General features: G+C 33.6%; 1 protein-coding gene across 8 annotated transcripts; it reads left to right on the plus strand.

The window, feature by feature from the left end:
- The first annotated feature begins 303 nt into the window (after positions 1-303).
- Positions 304-20,838, plus strand: LOC123554981 (glutathione synthetase-like). Of its 8 annotated transcripts, none has more exons than XM_045345458.2 (14): positions 304-485; positions 5,884-7,003; positions 9,446-9,559; positions 9,745-9,928; positions 10,156-10,231; positions 10,948-11,093; positions 12,845-12,887; positions 13,532-13,605; positions 14,008-14,163; positions 14,474-14,543; positions 15,590-15,781; positions 16,299-16,377; positions 16,812-17,001; positions 18,164-20,838. In XM_045345458.2, exons 3-14 carry the CDS (start codon positions 9,457-9,459, stop codon positions 18,285-18,287), a joined length of 1,437 nt encoding a protein of 478 aa, XP_045201393.2. In that variant the 5' UTR covers positions 304-485; positions 5,884-7,003; positions 9,446-9,456; the 3' UTR covers positions 18,288-20,838. The 8 variants fall into 8 exon arrangements, with proteins under 8 accessions (XP_045201393.2, XP_053403455.1, XP_045201392.2 ...); XM_053547480.1 differs by having other exon boundaries at positions 6,811-7,003; XM_045345457.2 differs by lacking the exon at positions 5,884-7,003.
- Positions 20,839-21,785: the final 947 nt, after the last annotated feature.

Here is a 21,785-nt window from a genome sequence, read left to right on the forward strand (position 1 = left end):
GGGAACGGACTTCCAAAATTTGCAGATATAGAAGCCTGTGACTATATCTACGCACTTTGTGTCTTGTTTTCTCTTATTCGTGTATATAAAGGGTGCACTATATGTTTTAAAGTTCAAAATTTAATCAATATACGTATTCTTGATTTTTGGCATGCGCTATTGTTCGTTAGATCAGGAAGGTCGTATTAGTCGTTCCAGGTTAGATCATGACCATTTTTAGATTATCGAAAGATAAATAACCGATAACTAAAAAGAATACGTGTTCTTCTTAGATATCAGAAACTGAAACCGGAAGAAGAATGTTTTTAAAAATAAAAAATGCTCCTGGCACATAATATTGTTAAGAAACAAAGTGTTCGGTTAGACATTTTGGTGAAAGAACATTTATTGACTTTGAATTTTAATCGTTAATTATATTAACGTCTTTTTCATTATTTAAAAAAGGTGGAAATTAAATTTTCGGAAGACGAGAGTTTTAGAAAAAGGTCAGTTTCTGCTGTTGCGATGAAAATTGAGTTACCAAATTTTATTTTATTGTGAATGCTTTTTGTAATATCATAGAATACGTTTTAATGTTTAACTTCAGTCTAAGTAGAGAAAATTTGATTTTAAGGCAACACAAATGCGCAATCTATAATCTATATCTAGAATCTGTATTCAGTGTAAATCTTTTACTGTTCGTGATATTCTAATTTCCTGACATTTCTTGATATTGATGTTTAACAACATGTCTTGATATTCATATTTGCTAACATTTTGAAAGACATGTCTTCAATCATTTCTTGTATTCATATTATCTTTCCCTGTAAGATTTTCATGCTTGTTTGATATTCATATTTAACATTTAACAGCGACCAGTGTAGACCAAGATCAGCCTCCATGTCCGTGGAGGCTGATCATGGTCTGCACTTTTCGCTACTCATTCAGTAAATTTTCATTGAACACGTCTTCAAATAGTAAATGGTACTGACAAAATTGAATGATGGACCAGTCCATTTTAGAAATTCAGCAGCGTAAATGTTAAGAGATGATCATTACGGCACGATGTAACTTGTTCTGATTCCTCAAGGTTTCAGAGGTTTGGCAGGGGATGATATGGTAATGAGGATCCCAATGGAAGATCCTCAGGGGCCATGTAAATCTTATACTGTGCGTGATATTCTTATTTCCTAACATTTCTTGATATTGATGTTTAACAACATGTCTTGATATTCATATTTGCTAACATTTTGAAAGACATGTCTTCAATCATTTCTTGATATTCATATTATCTAACGTGTCTTTCCCTGTAAGGTTTTCATGCTTGTTTTTGTTTGATATTCAATGAGGTTCCCTATGGAAGATCCTGGGGGGCCAACTTACATAAAATCTTTTTAGCCAGACGCAAAACCGGTTATCCTATACAGAATTTAAGTACAAAAGTTTTGTTACGAACTTTGCTTATCGATAAAATAGACAACCTGCCGGGGCGGTTGCAACTTGCTGTTGATATATCCATAATGGATTTACTGTATCATTCATCTAGGTTATCGCACGCTAACGCCATCTAAATTGAAGCACATAAAGCCCTGAAACTTTGGACTTTATCTTTTGTTAACCACTCAAGATTAGGGGCATTCTTGACACGTATTATTGTGATGGACACAAGGGAGCAATTCCGGCGAGGTATTCAGTAGCCAGTAAAAGTCATTGTTAAAGGTGTTTACTGCAATGACGAGGTCATATCTGGTTTGGTATCTTTGGTTGGTACGATTTGCATGACTAGAATGTATGTGGATACACATTAAAGTTTCCGAAAAGGAAAGTACTGCTCATTTGCGATGTAGATCTCTTCACCTATTGTTAATGTACACATGCATGACGACAATTTCTTTTGATTTTGCCAAAGCTGGTACCAATTGCCAAATGTTGGATATTTTTTCAATATATCTATATTATATTGCATAAATAATTACATATTTCACATAGAGTAGTAAATGCTTTCATTTTTAATAAATTTAACTTTATATATTGTTAAACTCATTGGCGAACGTTTAAAATGCTAACATAGTTTGATATTACTATGTTACAGATTTGTATATTACCAAGTACATTTGAAGTCCAACAGCGTGCAGGTATCAGACACGTAGTTGGCAAAGCCATTTGCCATTGTTTTCGTTTTTGTTAAAAGTGCCAGAAATTGCAAATAAATAATATGTGACATTGTGTCCATGTTATCACTTCTTTTAACGCTTAACACCATTTGTAGATCTCATGTGAATAGATTTCATATCTGAATTTTTGGCGACAATTTTAAAATGTGCTGAAATAGCACATAGTTACCTTAGACCTTCGGAATCCTTTTTATTTTTAAAATGATAATATTTTCTAGATGTTTTTCATATAAATATTTGGTGCTTTTGCAAAGCCTGTATAGATCCGACCTACAATTCACTAACTATTTTGTTAATTAGATTAATATTTCTAATTGTCAAACCCAAGGAGGTTTACACTATTCGAAGTCAATGTCTTGAAAACCATAATGTGCAGATTTGACCAAAGCATTACTCTTTTATCCGATCAAAGGCATTTTATAAAAATATTCGTTTTCACAATTCTTCCATGTTAAAACGTAAAGTTGTATCAAAAGATATACATGATATCACGGCAGGTGTATCTTATACACTAACTCGGTATTACTGTTCCATATATGAAGGCGTTTAATTGTAGATGTATTCTTTTACAGTTGTTCCATGCTGAACTGATTAGAAGATGCACGTTGTAATGAAAAATGAAAACAAAATCTGGCCCTATGACATGGGACGGACTTCAAAATTTTGTATGGAAGCCTGCGAATATATCTAGACGCACTTAGTATTTTCTCTTGTTTCTTCCTAAATCGTGTATATAAAGGGTACACTATATTTAAGTACAAAATCAATAAACGTATTCATGATTTTTGGCCTGCGCTATTCTCATTTCCATTTTTACATTATCGAAGGGTTAATAACCGAAAGATAAATATAGTTTATCCAAGAAAAAAAGACTTCCTTAACTGCTAAAACTAAAAACAACTACGTGTTCCTTTTCGATAACAGGAATTGTTACCGGAAGGATAATGCCTTTAAAAACTAAAAAAAAAAAGCTTTGAAGTGTTCGGTTAGACATTTTGGTGAGAGAACATTTATTGTCTTTGAATTTTTATTGTCAATTATATTAATGTCGTATTTCATTATTTAAGAAAGGGTGAAGTTTAAGTCACTTTCGGAAGAAGAGAGATATAGAAAAAAGGTCAGTCGTCTGCTGTTGCGATGAAAATTGGGTTAACAAAATTCATTTTATTCTGAATGATTATATAAGATCATAGAATAACTTATACTTTTTAACGTTTAAGTCAGTCAGAGTGGAGAAGATTTGATTTTAAGACAACACAAATGCGCATTCTATAATCTACATCTAGAATCTGTATTCGGCGTAAATCTTATACTGGTCGTGATATTCTTATTTCCTAACATTTCTTGATATTGATGTTCAATAACATGTCTTAATATTCATATTAATGCTAACATTTCTTGATTCGCATTTTGAAAGATATGTCTTCAAACATTTCTAGATATTCATATTATCTTACGTGTCTTTCCCACGTCCGTGCACGCTGATCATGGTCTGCACTGCTCGCTATTCATTCAGTACTTTTTCATTGAACACCCCTTCAAATAGTAAATGGTACTACCAAAATTGAATGATTGAAAGTCTATTTTAGAAATTCAGCAGCGTAAAGGTTAAAAGGTGATGGTTACATGTACGGTACGATGTAACTAGTTCTGATTTGCTCGAGAGGTTTCGGAGGTTTGACAGGGGATGATATGGCAATTGGATTCCATTTGGAAGATCCTGAGGGGCCAACTTGCATAAAATCTTTTGAGCCAGACGCAAATTCTGTTATCATATACAGAAATTGAGTACGAAAGTTTTGTTACGAACTTTGCTTATCGATAATATAGACAAGCTGCCGAGGAGGTTGCAACCTGCTGTTGTTATATTCATACAGGATTTATTGTATCATTTAGCAGGGTAATCGCAAGCTAATGCCATCTATATTTAAGCAGATAATGCCCTGAAACTTGGGACTTTATCTTTTGATATCAAGAGTATGGACATTCTTGACACATGTATGTGGATACAGAATAAAGTTTTCGAAAAGGAAGGCACTGCTCATCTTATATGTAGATCTCTTTACCTATTGTTAATGTACACACGCCTGACGACAATTTCTTTTGATTTTACCAAAGCTGGTACCAATTGCCAAATGTTGGCTATTTTTCAATATGTCTATATTATATTGCATAAATAATAACATATTCACATAGAGTAATAAATGCTTTTATTGTAACTAAATTTAACTTTTCATGTTGTTTAACCCATTGGCGAACGTTTTAAATGCTAACATAGTTTGGTGTTACTATGTTATAAAGTTCCATATTAGTATATCGTATCAGACACGTAGTTGGCGAAGCCTTTTTGCCATTGTTTTCGATTTTTTAAAGTGTCAAAAATAGCAAATAAGTAATATGTGGCATTGTGTCCATACTATCACTTCTTCAACGCGTAACACCATTTTGTAGATCTCAAGTGAATATATGCCATATCTGAAATTTAGAGACAATTTTAAAATAGCACATAGTTACCTTAGACCTTCGGGTCCTTTTTATTTTTAAAATGATATTATTTTCTAAATGTTTTTATATATAGATCAGACCTACAATTCACTAACTATTTTTTTAAGTGAATTAATATTTCTATTTGTCAAATCCATGGAGGTTTACACTTTTTAAAGTCAATGTATTGAAAACCATAATGTGCAAATACTCTTTTATCCGATCAAATGTATTTACAAAAATATCCATTTTCACAGTTCTTCCATGTTAAAAAAGTAAATTTGTATGAAAAGATATACATGGTATCAAGTCAGGTGGATCTTATACATTAACTCGGTATTTCTGTACCATATATGAAGGCGTTTAATTTTAGATGTATCTTTTACATTTGTTTCGTGCATAACTGTTTAGAAGATGCACGCTGTAATGAAAAATGATAAAAAAACGAAGCCCTATGACATGGGACGGACTTCCAAATTTTGCAGATATAGAAGTCTGCGAATATATCTACGCACTTGGTATTTTCTCTTGTTTTTTCTTAATCGTGTATATTAAAGGTTAAAAACCTATAGATAAATATAGTTTATCCACGAAATAAAACTTCTTTAACTGCTTGGAAAAACTATATTTATCTATCGGTAATTAACCTTTCGGTACTCTAAAAATGGACATGATCAAATGTACAATAGCGCATGCCAAAAATCGAGAGAACGTATATTGATTAAATTTTGGTCTTGTAAAATTACAGTGTACCCTTTATTTACACGATTAAGAAAAACAAGACAAAATTAGGTTAAAAGTCAATTTTTAGTTTAGGTTAAGCGCACCTTTTATACTTTCATAACCGTTACGGTGATTTGGCGGTATTTTACATGTATGTGGTTATATACCTTAGGGTTAGGTTAAAGTTCTTAATTTACTTTACTTTGTACCCCTATCAGCCGTTCAGTAATGTATAAGCAGTTGTCTCAGTATTTAGTTCAATAAACTTCTGAACATTATCCTGAATCAAATAATTTTAATTTTTGCCACTCTTTCGTCAGAATAATAAGAACTGTAAGTGCCGAAAACCTTACTGTAGCAACTCTTAATATACCGGTATTTATCGCACTGTCACGCTTCGCCATCGCAGCGTAACCATTGTACTGTCGCGCTTTGCAATCGTACTGTCGCGATTCATCATTGTACTTTCACCATTTTGAATAGTATTTTGCTTGGTGTACTTGACAGTAAAACATTTTTACAGCTCAACATTTTAATCATGACATGAATATAATTACAACTCTGTTATGGTGGAGAGTTGAACTACATCTGCTTAGATGACAGGTGAACGCACAAACACTATGCCATTCTGAGTAGTTCCCAGGTAACAAGAGACGTCTTGAAGACTTTTTATGGTCGTTACGTCTGTGACAATTTTTATTGTGTTTTGAATATACAATGTATTTACTAGCGTTCTAAACGACATGAAAATGACCTCAATCTTGTAAATGATATTTTGTTACCTTTTCACAAAATGTTACTAATTGTTATTAGCATTGGCTGTTGTATGATGAAAAATACTTTTAATTATAATAATATTCATACATGTTAAAATATTCAGGAAAGCAATTCTATCATGATTAAAACTGGCATTCATTGAGAATATTTAAAACACCATTTTTGTAACCATGGTAACAAAGGGTCTGTGTCTCTACACATGTTATCTTTTAGTCATGCCTGTATCCTAGTATTGGTTTACACAATATTTGATAGAGACTAAACAAGTTTATACATCTAATATATAGAAGGGTGACCTAAAACGAAGTGAGTACAATGCTTTAACAATTCTATAAATTAATGATAATATTCATCAATAAGATTATATTAATAAGACTGATGTGTTTATAAAATATCTATTTTAACATAGTAGTTTTTCTTACCTGCTTCCATTTCTATAGTAATTATCTTATCAGTAATTCATCAAAACCGTTTTTGCATTTTTATTTAATTTGCGGGAAAATGAAAAATAATAATTATTAAACACTCGAATGTACGATATTTCTGGTGATACCAGGACCAATAGTTTAGTTTTGTTGAAGATTTGTGGATTACAAATTTGACAACGAAATAAGTAAATAGATTTGATATACGCTTTTCTTTTATATACAGGTTCTACATTATCTTGTTATAGGCGTTGTGCTGTTGATATATGCTATTATATTGGAGCAAAGGGAGAAGCACTGTCGAACAGTACACTAGGATTGACGGATGGCACAAAAGCACTGTCAAACGTAACAGTACACGGAGAGTGGCTGAGTGGCATGACCTCTGTGGAGTCGTTTCATATGAGACTGGTGAAATCAAAGGGAAGCTTTCCTAGAAGGGTAAACAAAAACTATTAAGTAAAACTGTGAGTTGATCTATTCTAATATATATTTAATTTTATACTTACATAATAGCTAGTGTATCAACGACGTGATATATCAAGATTACTGCCTGACCAATCACGGGTTAGACCCTAAAAAATATTAGGGAAAAAGTAAATGCTGCTTAGTATTGTAAACATTCGCTTTCGGTGGATTAGGTTAAACAAGAGGAATTATAATGGTCAAATATACATGTTGTAGTTGAATATATCTTTTATTGTCAACTTGCGTCTATTAAATAGGTAGATATGATATTTAATGTACCGTTTTATGGGCAGATTTTATTTGGTAAAATAGCTGATGACGCTCGACACATTTTCTTCATTACGGTATGGCATATTGTATACAAAATCATAAACATTCTTTAGGTAATTAGAGATAAAATCATCATCATTATGTTGAAAGTTCGTAGAGTATCTAGCCTCGGATTTACGGTAGCTGGACTTGCGTAGCAAAATGTATTCTCCTTACATTGTCTAATGCATGTGAGCTTATCATAATAGCGTTCGTATCATAGCGTTTTCTATTTTGTTTCTATGTATTTTAGCTGGAAAGCTCTCGTTTCATGCTTCGTTTCGTGATACAATATGCCATGGTATTTTAATAATTTTCTGTAATAATATAATAATAATAAAGTCGCGACATTATCCTCTTCAGTCAGCATTTGTTATTTATTGTCAATAGTCATAAGCGAAAGGCCACTCATAGTGACATATGGTTTAAACCTAGGTCACGGTCACTTCTCATCATAAATGTAGTTAAAGAACATGCCTTTCAGATTACGGGTGAGTCTGTCGTGTCCTACTTATAAAATAAAGGAATTCATATTATCTTGAGAAATAAATTAATGTTATTTTTCAATAGGCACGTAAGAGCTATACACGAGCAGTTCACGGGTGTGGTCATTTCATATTTTAAACCGGTCCATTCCATCACAAATAACTCAGCAGGCCAGTGGACATTTCGTGTACAAAAATACCCGCCTTCCTCACTCCAACACTTGAAAGATTTTCTGCTTTCCTGTTTTATATTTTCAGCGTCAACACAAGGTCATTCCATATACTGCCATGCCAATATACAATGCTTTTGTGGATAAACACAATTGTAAGAAGACCTAAGCTTGCAACCAAGTGTATAAAGGTTTCGTTAGATTTTGTGCACTTTGACCAGTTAAAAAGACACTTGATATTTACAGATTATTAGATCATTATGATGAAAATTCGTTGAGCATCTAGACTCGGATTGTCGGTAGCTGGACTTGCCTAGCACAATGCATTTTCCTTACATTGTCTAGTGCATGTATGCTTATCATGATAACATCAACATCATAGCGTTGTCTATTTTGTTTCTATGCATTTTAGCTGGAAATCTGTCATTTCATTCTTCATTTAATGAGACTTATGTCTCGTACAATATGCCATGATATTTCATTAATTTTCTGTATTTATATTATAATAATAAAAGTCACCGCCTTATTTTATTCAATCAGCATTTGTTATTTATTGTCAATAATCAGAAGCAACAGGCCAATCATACTGACATATTGTTTAATTCAAGGTCGCTTATCATTATGGTTAATACAGCATGCCTTTCAAAGTGCGGGTGATTCTGTCGCTTCTTATACCTACTGATAAAATAAATTCCATATAACATGCAGTTTTAAGTATGCCTTATTGTGGTTTGTTACTAACAGTACTCTGCAAAGGAATGTAATATACCAAATTCAAAATGTGCATTCGTCTGTTTCATTCAACAATACTGAAATATGCAGTGTCCCTTCTAATTTCCTGTGTACCTTCCACAACAGTGGATTAGAAAAACTAGGTTTTGTGAGTGGTATCACGGTATAGAACTTGAATGTTAAAACGAGGAGAAGTGTGTAGGCGGCCGGGTAGCTCAGTCGGTATAGCATCGGAACGGTATTCGAAGGCCCCGGGTTCGAAGTTCCGGTCTGGCTGCACATTCTTCACACCCTGTGTTACTTGGCGCCCAACGTGGTAGATTTTTCATTTTTAACAACACCTATGTATACATGTTTGCTACTTGTTGTAGCGACGGCCAGTGCAATGATCCGGCGCTTTATTTTATATCATTGGTGTAGTGTTACCGGTGGCGGGTTAGTATTATGTTAGTAAACGTATAACGGAATAATCTATAAGCAATCAAATATAGAAGATAAGGTCAGGAGTTTTTGTATTAAGTGAAAAGCATGAATTGAATTGGTAACTGTGTTATATTCCCTTAATATCAAGGTTCAGGAAAAGGGAAAAATATAAACGAAAACAACAGGCTAAATAAATATTTTGTTCTATTACTGTTTTATTTAATGCAGCAATTGATGGTAAATATTCGACCCTGCGATAAGGGCCCACTTAGGTTACTTTTTTTCTGCACCAATAGTGAACGTAGAGATGTCAAGGGTCAAGTCTGTGGAGGAGGACTATGGAAAGCCGTTAACGCCTGAACGACTTGAGGAAATGATTCAACGTGTCACTGGATGGGCTTTGTTAAATGGTTAGTAAGCTACAGTTTAATTTCTATACTGTCTTTTATCAGCTAAATAAAACAACTGGTAATGTGTTTCAACCCTTGTCTTAACTCAATATTCTAGCCACAAATGATTGTATCAACATACATAACACTGTTTAATGTTTTTAATTTTAAAACATATTTAATTATAAAACTTTATAACCGTAAAGGTGCTCAGAGGAAGATAACTGCCACTGAAGCTTGTGAAAGAGTCGAACATGTGGCGATTACGTTGTTTCCTAGTATATTACCAGCTGATGTTCTAAGGAAAGCAAAATCTTTACAAACATCATTCCAGACACTGATCTACAAAGTAGCAAATGACCATGAATTCATGAAGGAATGTTTCAGTGGGTAAGTATTAATACAATATCGAACATATATGGTTATTTACTGCATTACATTTGTGCAAACAGTCAGTGGTTAGCTTGTTCTGGCTTTCAAATGCAGTCATATCCAATCGCCGTGCATGTATCACACACTGTCAAGTTATAATGTTTCGAAAAACATTTCTGCTAATAACTACATGAATCGGTTCAGACTATTTTAAGACAATTTTATTATTTTCCTAAAATTTTCAGGTTACTTAGTGTCGATGCCTTCACTAAACAGCTATGGGACATTTATGAAACAGTTACAAATGAAGGTCCGGCTCAGGTATAGGATTTGATTTTATACATGCTGTCTGCTACAGATTATATACTATCCAGCAGGCTTGCGGATGGTCGGTGGTTCTACCAAGGTGCCCATCCGTACCTGAAATAATTTTCGAGTGGAACCTTTGGTCTTTCTCTAACATGAAAAGCTCGACAGTTGTCACATGACATATAATTGTGTCGGTGTGACGTTTAACCTAACTAAAACAAAAAGAAATCGGTTCTATATTCTTTATTTTACACATAAACTTATCTCGCATGTTAAAATAGTTAGTATTATCAAAGGAAACAAGAAGTATGAAAAGGAATTATAATTAAAGTTTTATTATTTTTAGACGATAAATATTGGTATTGTCAAGCTTGACGAGGTGTAAGCGTGTGTATGGTGTCTGTGTGCGTCTGTGTGTGCGTTCGTGCGTATATGTATGAGTGTTAAGTGGCTTTTTCCAAAAATATTCAGTCATATACATTACGGTGTCTTGTCGTAGCAGTGAGCGTTATGCCTAGCTTTATAGTGCAGCGCCATGTAGACACGTGACATGATACCCCATTCAGTCACATTATACTGACACCGGACTGACCAGTCCTAGTACTATCCGCCTAGCAAAGCAGATACTAAGTACCGTTATTCACGTCTTTAGTATTTCCCCACTTACATATTTCCTCTAGTAAGATTTATCACAATAGATTATAAGTAGTAAATTGTAAATTATACAGGAAATATCTCTTACAATCACACGAAATGATTTTATGATGGAACCGGCGGAAGAGGACAGTGCAAAAGAAAACTGTAAGCAGGTTGAATTCAACACTTTTGCTGTTGGTGGATGCGGAATGGCCAACAGTATGGTAGACGTTCACAGGTAACTGTAATACGGCGGGGAATCATTCCCTGCGTAGTCTTTCGGAGCATGCACATGCAAACTTATATGTCAATCTTTTCGGATTGTTCGGCAAGACTTTTATGTCGTGTTAATAGTACTGTTTAGTTTCTCAGCTTGAACATTTCGGCCTGGATGAGTCAAATATTCCCTCTTTTATAATTTTGGTATTGTATAATCACACCTTGGATATAGGGCCTGCTTTCTATTTTGTCTTTTGGCAGTTCCTGTGATATGCAGGCTCCATAACCTCAGACCCCCTTTCTAGATTCCAGTTTGTTTAGTTCTGACCATTGTTTCTTTTCATTTAGGGCAAACCCATTATTTCAATTGGGGACCATACACCGCTTTTCATGGAATTACACGATAGTGTATGATTGAAGGTTCAATATGCACCGCCGTATGAACACATCTGCGGATGTTATGCTCAACCCGAGGCTAGAGGGCATGGACGGTAGCATCAATTTTCACTACCGTCCGTGAACAGGTTCAATCAACCGAGTCTGCAACATTTTCGTTTTTGTCGTGTTGAGTATGCGTACGGAGCCCATTGTATATTTGCAAGCAGTAATTAACATCAGAATCGTAACTGGCCGTCTCTTCTTGAAATCTCGTATTACATTCTTATAGTCGTTGATTTCTGTACAAAAAAAAACCTGTTTAAGTATTTGTTACTATATATCTAGGTTTATTAAGTGCATTTACTCTGTTGGCAACGAAGATTCCGATGTTTAATAGAAAAAATGGTACCTTCATTCTTTATCCGATTTTCCGGAAGAAAATGACATATAATGGCTAAATGCAAAACTGCATTCCTTGATATCATAACATTTGAAACTATTACGCAGAAGGGGCTTCCGTGGCCGAGTGATTAAGGACGCAGACTTAAAATCACTTGCCCTCATCGATGTGGGTTCAAGCCTCACTAGGGGCGTTGAAATCTTCACGTGAGGAAGCCGTCCAGCTGGCTTACAGAAGGTGGGTGTTCTACCCAGGTGCCCGCTCGTGATGAAATAATGCACGGAGTGGCACCTGGGGTCTTTCTCTACCATCAAAACTGGAAAGTCACCATATGACCTATAATTGTATCTGTGCGACTTTAAACCCAACAAAATAAAATAAAACTATTACACAGAAATGTTCACACAGTGCTGCATTTAAACAAATAGTCTAAAAATGTATAACTTTCTTGTTTCTCGTTACTATTATTTAAAATGGAAAAATTACAGAAAACTAGAATATATAGCTTGTCTATATTTACGATTTCTCCTAGAATTATGAAAATTCCGCTTATGGTAGAGGGCTTGAGATGTATTCTACATTTCATTACATCTTACGAACAGACTCAGTCAAACCAAGTCTGTAATTGTTTTGTTTGATTGCGTTCCTTCTGCTTCAAATTGATTTCTTTCAGATTTTATTTAAGAAATAATAAGTATCAAAATTAGGTTTATAGTAAAATAACCCGAGTTTGGAGTACTTATGCGTATGAATATATATTTCTTACTTCAATCAACGTTAGACGAGAGTTAGAAGAGTATTTTTATCAAACGTAAATTACAACTGCTACGGTAGCATAAAATAGTCAAATCACGGTGGCCGGACAGCACAGTTCAGTTTATAATTCGAGATAGTTTTTCTTTAAAAGTATGTAGGTTATTAGCTGATCGTGTTAGAATACTATTTCACCATTCCGTGTTATTTTAGACCATTTCATAACACTAACTTTACAGATACAGTTTGTCATTGGAGGACATTCCATTCGAAGAAAAACAGGTAATCTCTTTATTACATGAAATTAAGAAACTTCAATTATCAGTTTATCGTATGCTTTTAAGTTGTATTTCGAGATTGGATCCTTTCATTAATATAAAATTCTTGACTAACTTTGATTTGCAAGCGACTAATCATGGTATAGAGAGATAATGCAATAATAGTATTGGCTATATTGAAAACTAAAATATCATTAAATTGAACTGAAAGTATGAAGCTCTTAAAGCTGTTTTGTAATCGAATATGACTGTGTCTGAGAGTTCAGTATATGTTGATGTAGAAAATGTCCGATCTGGTGTTCTTATTAAATGGGTGACTTTGACTCAATGATAAGTGTTTGTCTAAATGAAAATTCATTGAGACATCAATACCATAAATTTGCGTTCATCTTTTGATTACCAGTTTTACATCCCTAGACCAAATAATGAACAATTTCGTGAAAACTAAGAAAAATGATAAAAACAGGAAATTCATATTCGTATTATGAATGTATACATGAATTTATATACATATATTTTTAAATGGATTAGAAAGCTTACGACAAAACTAACATAAACTTAAGGAAGCATATTTCATTTTTGCAGAAGATTTATTATGTTTTTATATGTATTTTGTGTTATCTTGATTAATCTTAATGTATATTTTAGTTACCAGAGAATAACTCTATAGATGGAATGGCACGGGGCCTCGTTAAAGCATGGCAGCTATACAAAAATAAACGGTAAAGTGATGCCAACTACATTATTCAGCAATTTGTGTTTTGCTGAGCTTAGTATGCCGTTTTCTCAATAGTGTTTCGAGCAATTAACGTCGTAAACAGTATCCGCTACTACTCTGTAAGTAACGGACAATGTCCTGGAGAACAAATACCTTCGACATTGTTTTTAGACAGTCATTCATCAAGAAGAACATAATGACACAGAAGTGACAATCAAAGGATTAGAAAGAAGCTTCGGTTACAGATAATATGATCCACTGTAATAATTTATCCCCGTTGTAAATGCTTAGAATGAAAATACCTATTATATTTCATCATATTTTTCATTCGTTTTCATTGTGAGGTATATAAGTATACGTTTTTCTGTGAATTTGAGTTATAAAGTATTTTCTTTTCTGTTTACAGTGCTGTTATATTGTTTGTTGTTGAACCATGTACCCCTGACCACCGCTGGTTGGAGAGAGGCGTCTACCGTTTAGACAGATCAATCAAAGTAATATACAGAACATTTCCACAGCTGATTATCCAGATGTCGTTCGGAGAAAATAGAGAATTGATTGTGTACGATTTGTGCTTCTTTTAAATAACATCAAATGTTAAATCAAATCCCGCGTTTATACACTATATTGCAAAATCAATTGGCATTGACTGTTGATTTATAAGTATCAAGACGATATACATGATAAGTACATATCAGTATTTAGAACATTTCAACCATTGAGTAAGCAAGTTATTAAAACTGCTTCTTGCATTTAATCTTATAGTTTTTTTGTTTTGAGATAAATGCACTGAAAGCATGAATATTTGACGTACAAAACAAATGTGTGTATTATGAAATATGAAATAAATATTATGTCTGTTTGTTTTGCAGAGACGGAGTAGAGGTTGCTGTTGTTTATTACAGATATGGATATGCACCTAAACATTATCCTACAGATGCGGTAGGTCTACTCTGACGGTAGATAGAAACTGGTTCTTAGGTCATTCTTAGAATGTTTATTTATTCGATTTCTGTCTAAGAGTGTCTTATCTCTACAAACGCAATATGAAAGTGCGACAACTCGACAGATACTAAACGTTTCATTCTGTCGTGCTATCGTATCGCCGGGTTAAAACACAACATGACAAAACCAAAGGATAACAGAAGCATTTTATACCTGCGGACACGACAGCTCGACATAATATGTCAAGTTTGCGGCCTTTTAGTGTTCTTTTTCTTGTAAATTTTGTCAAGCCGCCAGGTGTTTGTGTTTTCCGGTATGCATGCGCACAAAACCCCCATTCCCCGGTGACACAAATGTCAAGTATTACATATACATGTATACCTAGTCGTTGTGCACATGCCAACCGGAAGACGATATCATGACAACTCGACAAACAGAAAATGTATAGTTCTATTGTACTGCCCAAGTCAAAAATAAAGGTCATCAAACAGACAATTTCTTACTCAAAAACAAACAAGAAGTCCAGGACTTTTCCTTATATCATGTGAAATGTATTTAGTAGACTAGTATTTGGCGACGGGACAGCAAGACAATATAACAGCTCGAATTAAAAGCATATTTCGAGGGCTTAGAGCGAAACTGGTCTATCTGCTTCTATTTCTATATACAGATAGACCAGTTTCGCTCTAAGCCCTCGATTTGCCGACTTGTGCTTCTGTGCCTTTGTCCCGCCTAACACGATAACTCGACATTACAGAAATTAGCCACGGTGGCCATAGTACAAGATGTAATCTCTTCATGTCAATATCTTGACTAACAGTAACAGATATATGGAGTTTTGGACAGGCGTAGATATGCGGTTATTAATCTTAATAACTTAGGTATGTTGATTTACTTTTGGCAAACGACCAAATAATAATAGGAACATATTGAATATAAATCAAGAATTTGTTTTCATTCAAAAGGGAATGAGAGACTGTCACAATATAATAATATCATAAGGCTATTTATCACTTGCCTAATATTTTCGATTTTTTTTTCAGGAATTCAAGTTACGATTAGACATCGAGAGATCTCGCGCGATCAAATGCCCCACCTTGGCAGTTCATCTTGCTGGTTGTAAAAAGATACAGCAAGTGTTGGCCGAACCTGGAGTATTGGAGAGATTTATAGATGATACTGATGTAATAAAAGATATTAGATCTACATTTGTAGGATTATACAGACTAGATGCAGTTAGTATTAGTTTTTATGCCCCCGAAAGCCGGAATGTAGAAATCGAATCGCATGTACATTCGTCCTTACCTCGCGTTGTGTAGCATTACTTACAATAACTGTAGTATCAATGTATTTTGGTATTCATGTTTTAAAAAAGAATTGTTCGACCATTATTCTCGGTTTTTAAAGATAAATCTGTATAGCTTTTAAATGAGATTAAAGGACAATAAGGGAATTATAAGAAGTCCACTGTGTAAGATAGCTGTAACTCTACCACAAACTTGATTAGGAATTATCGCCTTTTTCTCATTTCACTTGTGATTTGCTTGTCTGGAGGCTTTCATAAAAGCTAAATAAACTTTTGATTCAAACTTGGAATAAAATTAAATGCCGGCTTGAAGAAGTAGCGTGCATTAGTTTGTGAGAATTGTTTGTTAATATTACAGCAATCTTACGGAAAGTTCTTACAGCTTAACTTGATTAAGCTGCGTTTGAAGACTCGATAAGCTGGTATGATGATTTCATATATTGCAGAAAGATTCAAGCAAAATAATAACTCAAGCTATACAGACACCTGAAAGGTTTGTCCTTAAACCACAAAGGGAAGGCGGAGGTAAACACATTACTCTTCGTATTATTCGGATGTAACTGACACACGGCAATGCTGTAAAACAATCTTAGGTTCTTTTAATCAGCGTTTAGATTTTGTCATATAACAATAACATATTGTCATATTGTCAAGAGAGCACTAAGCATTATACCTTTAGAAATCAAATAAGAAACGCACATATATCCTATATTTTTGTTAACTTTTATGAATATACGTAGCGGTATATCTGACGTTATAACGAAGTTTAATTGTACGCAGTAATTTTTAAGGCATATAAATTTATTATGTGAAAGGTTACGGGAAGAGGAATGCAAGTGCTAAAATCATTGTAAAATTGCACTGACTTTGCCTAGTCATGTAAACATAGGTATCTTCTCGAATACATCATTACCGATTTATGCTTTGTTGGGTTACTGCTTTCACGTTACATGTTTCAGGAAACAATTTGTTTGGAGATGACCTAAGAAATTACCTTGAGAAAATAAAAGAATCACCAGAAAGATCTGCATGGATACTTATGGACCGGATACAAGCCACAAGACATAGAAATCGTCTGATAAAAGCCGGTCTTGGACCCGAATGTAGGAATGTAGTCAGCGAACTTGGAATTTTCGGAGTTTATATCAGGTTTGCTCATAGTCCATAGCTTTAAAATATTTTTACGCTTTGAGCAAATACTTTTAAATACAGTTGAAACATCTGACGCATCTGACTGTCGCACCTTTCTGTTTGAAAGCAGATTTTATCAATACGCAGTCAGAAAAGTAGCTATTGCAATGTAATTCATCCCCCATATCAAGGTTAAGATCAGACCAAGTTTCCAAGACGTCGTTGAATATCCTGTTGTAGTCAGTGTCTTTGTTTCAACTTATTATATACATCAATACACTTAAACGATCTGAAAACGTTCCACCAAAATTCAGGTGGAATATTTTGGAAAAAAATGGTTGACAGTTTCATTTTTTATTGTTTGACTTAATTCGTGCGCGGAAATTAATTTGATAATCTTTCACAATATAGGAACATTTTTATTTCACAAATGAAATTTCCTTTTTGGAAAGGCAGTAAATTTCATAATTAAAGGCTACCAGAGTTGATCATCACTTGATATTTCGAAGTATATGTACTTCACTTTTTATGTTTCAAAAAGACATAATATGCTTCTATAAAGTATTCAAATGTTCTGGTAGTTCTTGTCTTTTTTTTTATAAACTAAGATATAGGCTTTATCAGTCTTCAAACAGTTTAAAAGGCGTTACGAGAAAGGTTATGTTGACCATCAAATTCTGCTGATCTGCCCCGTTCATTATCGCAACGAATTTTGTATCCTTATACACACGTGGTTAATTATACGTAATTTTATTGTACGACATTATGAGTGACTGATAGTGCTTGGTCCTCAAATACAATGGTTTTTAACTTTTACCATGCTGGACATGATTGATTATGCCTTTGAGTCCAGTGTAAATCATTATGAGCCTGCTCTGTTTGCCATTCAGTCAGTATTTGTTTGGTATGCACCCCTTTTAACAGTTAATGATGCTGTCCAATTTGAGAGATGGACACGTTAATTCTAGATATTTAGCAAGTTTAACCTAAGAATTAAACTGGATACGTTAGATGTTCGTATAGTTTCACTATAATCAAACAGGTAGTGCTAGGTCATGTTTAAGCTCTTGGTTGGTAAAACCCCATAAATTGACTACGGCCTGGCAAATAATTTAATCAGGAGGTCTTGGTGCGACAAGTTGTTGACTGGGCCTAGTATAAGCATCTTTTATATTTTCAGTACTCCTACCTCAGAACTGGAGAATTTTGAAAGTGGATATTTGATACGTACCAAGCCCGAAGAAGCGAACGAAGCGGGATTATGCGAAGGGCTCGCATGTGTCGATTCGCCATTTCTTATTTAGTTGCTGGATAGTGTATGAACTATTTCAGAATTTCGGCTGTTAACGGCATCTTTTTATACGTATACGTATTAATATGTCATATTTGGGGAAACATTATTTATTTGCTCTTATGTGAAAGAAATTGTAAATTTTAGTGATTTTCACTATATGCTCAATGTAAGTGATGGTGATACTTTTAAAATAAAATTTTTGATGCACGAAGATATTCAAAAAACAATGTTTGCATGCTAGTTAAAAAATATGTCATGGCTGGCTAGTAAAAGCAGAGACAAAATACAGCAGGACTAAAACAATGGAATGGAAGGCAAGGTTGGAAAGAAACAAACCAAGGACCTCGTTTTGTTTCTTTCCAACCTTGCCTTCCATTCCATTGTTTTATTTTCTACTTATCCAGTTTAGTGTCAGTAGTATTTTTAAAAGTGTCTTTATCGATGACAATTCATATTTTACATCTCTACGTCATGCCATCAGTAACAAGACCACAACAAAAATAAGGGTTTTCGTCTTTTTTTCTGTGTTAGTCTAGATACTGGTGTGCAACATATGGTTCATTGCTCAAGTTTGCGTATTTAATTTTTAAATATGCAACGTGTTAGTTAGTTATTGTAACCGTGAATGAACTTCGTACCATATTAATCTATGAATATTTATATTTTAAAACATGACGCTACTAAGAATCAACGACAAAGTTTTGAGTAAGCAAAATAAATCTCTAATACTTAATAATGAAACAGAGCTCTAATACTTAACGATGAAACAGATCTTTAATATTTAATAATGAAACAGATCTCTAACACTTAATAATGAAACGGATCTCTGATTCTCAGTAACGAAACAGATCTCTAATATTTAATAATGAAACAGATCTCTAATACTCAATAATGAAACAGATCTCTAATACTCAATAATGGAACAGATCTCTAATACTTAATAATGAAACATACGAGAATGGTTTTGGGTATGTTTGGGAGAGTTTGTAAGTAATGAAAAGCTTTTCATCGTACATTATGTACAACATATAAAAGACCATTATTTACAATTATGGTGGTCAAAATGTGAAATCAGTTCAAAAATGATAACATACAGAATATCTAAACAATATATTGCTTATGAACCGTATCTTAGTATTTCAAATTACAGAAAGTTAAGTTGAGCATCCGCTCACATTCTTAAAATCGAAAGAGGTCGTTACAAAAATATAGAACAAAATTTACGTTTTTGCCCTTCATGTACCTGTACTGTTAAAGAGAATTCCTATAGTTTTTTCCTTTCATTGAATTTTTTTAATTCACGTATATGATAGGAAAAGTTTTGCTGAAAACAATGAACAAATAAAAACAATGGGTCACCAGGCTTGTTTTTGTGAAAAATTGTTTTAAACACACCCACTGTTGCTGAAACTGTCAGCGATTTTTCAACATTTTCATAATTTTCTGCTTTTTTATAAATACCAGCGAAAATATACATCAAGACAGCACAATAAGGTTTTTTTCTTCTTACAGATTTGATTATATATTTATTTGATATCATAGTCATATTTGTAATACTCTATCCTTACAATAATGGGTACAAATGAAAAAAAATATTGTTTCATATTCACTTTTGTGAATTTTTTTCAATGAAAAATATCCATAGTGAAGAATATTTGTTTTTAATTTTGAAAAAACTCTTTCATAGAATTTTTTCCTGTTTTTCTTGTGTAAAGATAATTGTATTGTGAGTATAAAAATGGCTAAAAATGTATGGGTCACCAGGCTAAATTTTATGTTAAGACGGCTAGAATACAACACTTGTTCGGACGGAAAATGGCGCGAACCTGGCCAAATTGATTACATGTATGTCTGCTAGAAGTTAATTTTTTTTTAATTCTTCATTCTTTCTATAATTGAATACTAAATAATCTGAAAGGTGATATTGTTTTATCATTACTAAGTCAGTTATCTTATATTATATGAACAACACTGTCTTTGTACTAAAATGCGATGTAAAAACACAACCACAAAAATAGCAAGATACCTGTCAGGCATGATACTTGTCAATACAACATAAACCAGTATCAACATTTAATTACTGGTAAAACTGATCAGAAATGTTATTTCATTCAAGATTCCTCATATTTAAGATTGTCTGTCACATGTTTCAACAAATATTGACTTCAGTTCAGTTTTCCATAGAAAGTGTCGGCTGCGCAGAAAGATGCGCATAAAAAACTATAGGAATTCCCTTTAAGACTGAATTTCGTTTTTTATTGGTTTGTCCTTACTATGTTGAATTAAGATGTAATTATCTACCACAAAAGTATATTGATAATCCAACATTGACTAAGTTTCAAGCAATTATGACTAGTAAAGATGGAAAATTGGTTAGGAATGTGGCAATGTATATATATGATGCATTTGAAAAAACGTAAATGTTTAATGTATGTTAATGTTTAATAACGGCTGCTAAATTGTTTACTGTACTGTTTATTGTATCATTTGATTGTATGTTCAGTATATATTATCTGTACCAGGACCGGTGGCCATATAGTAATAAAAATGTTTGAGTTTGAGTTAACTGATCTCTAATTCTCAATAATGAAACAGATCTCTAATACTCATTAATAAGGAGATATTTAATAATTGCAAAAATCCTCAGATTGGTATATTTCTCACACACTCGCGATAATTACATACTTGTACTTTAAATATTTTAGTACTTTTTACTCAACACCTTTTGCCAATAACATATTGTCGTAAAATGCTTATTAATGTGTTCGCAAATTATAGAATTTTGGAAAGCAATTTGCACACCTATTGAAAACAAGAAGAATGCAACAGAAAAGTCGAAAATGTCTATTATGTACTAGGTGAATAGACTAATCGAGACGAAACTTTGCAGGAGAGGTACGTTTATAAAGTGTATTACATCAGAGAAGACAGATTATGAATAACAAAACTATGACTTTCAATCTTCTGAAAACTTTGTCGTTCAGGCTTTTTGGTGCGTTTAAGACATTATTTGTCGTACCGACGAGATTATCTATAAAAAGTAGATCCCTCGGAAGCACCGAGAACAAGGCAAACAGTGAAAATTGCAGACTCAGTTTGATCGAGTCTGTTCATGGGCAGTAATGGAAAATGCAACACTGCCCACGCCCCCTAGCACCGGCTTAAGCAGTACTAAATCTTCAAATCTAAATGAGTTGAAATCAATGATCCCGAAGGACCAAAAGTATAAAAAGTCTGAGAATTTTTTGTGTATTGGCAACTTGGCTCAACTGAAGAATGCCAACGAGCCAAATAAGCGAGCTGATTCCACAAGGTACTAGTCTTATTAGTGCATTAGTTTGTCGTTCTGGTGTTTGAAGGGTACCAACACTCAAGAACGAAATGGCAAAAATCACCATACGGACAAGCATTTGACATTCTTGTCTATATCACCAACTACGTTGCATAAAAGTGAAATATGTTGAGTGAAGGGATTGCTTTTCTACCCTCAGGACTTGCCCTAAGCCAA

This window comes from Mercenaria mercenaria, chromosome 7 (genome assembly GCF_021730395.1).
Source record: "Mercenaria mercenaria strain notata chromosome 7, MADL_Memer_1, whole genome shotgun sequence".
Taxonomy (NCBI): Eukaryota; Metazoa; Mollusca; class Bivalvia; order Venerida; family Veneridae; genus Mercenaria; species Mercenaria mercenaria.

Coding starts and splice junctions, on each gene's coding strand:
- LOC123554981 (XM_053547476.1), top strand. CDS start 8,126: ATGCTTTTGTGGATAAACACAATTGTAAGAAGACCTAAGCTTGCAACC. Junction 9,560..9,744: donor TGGATGGGCTTTGTTAAATG/GTTAGTAAGCTA, acceptor ATAACCGTAAAG/GTGCTCAGAGGAAGATAACT. Junction 14,164..14,473: donor GAAAATAGAGAATTGATTGT/GTACGATTTGTG, acceptor TTTGTTTTGCAG/AGACGGAGTAGAGGTTGCTG.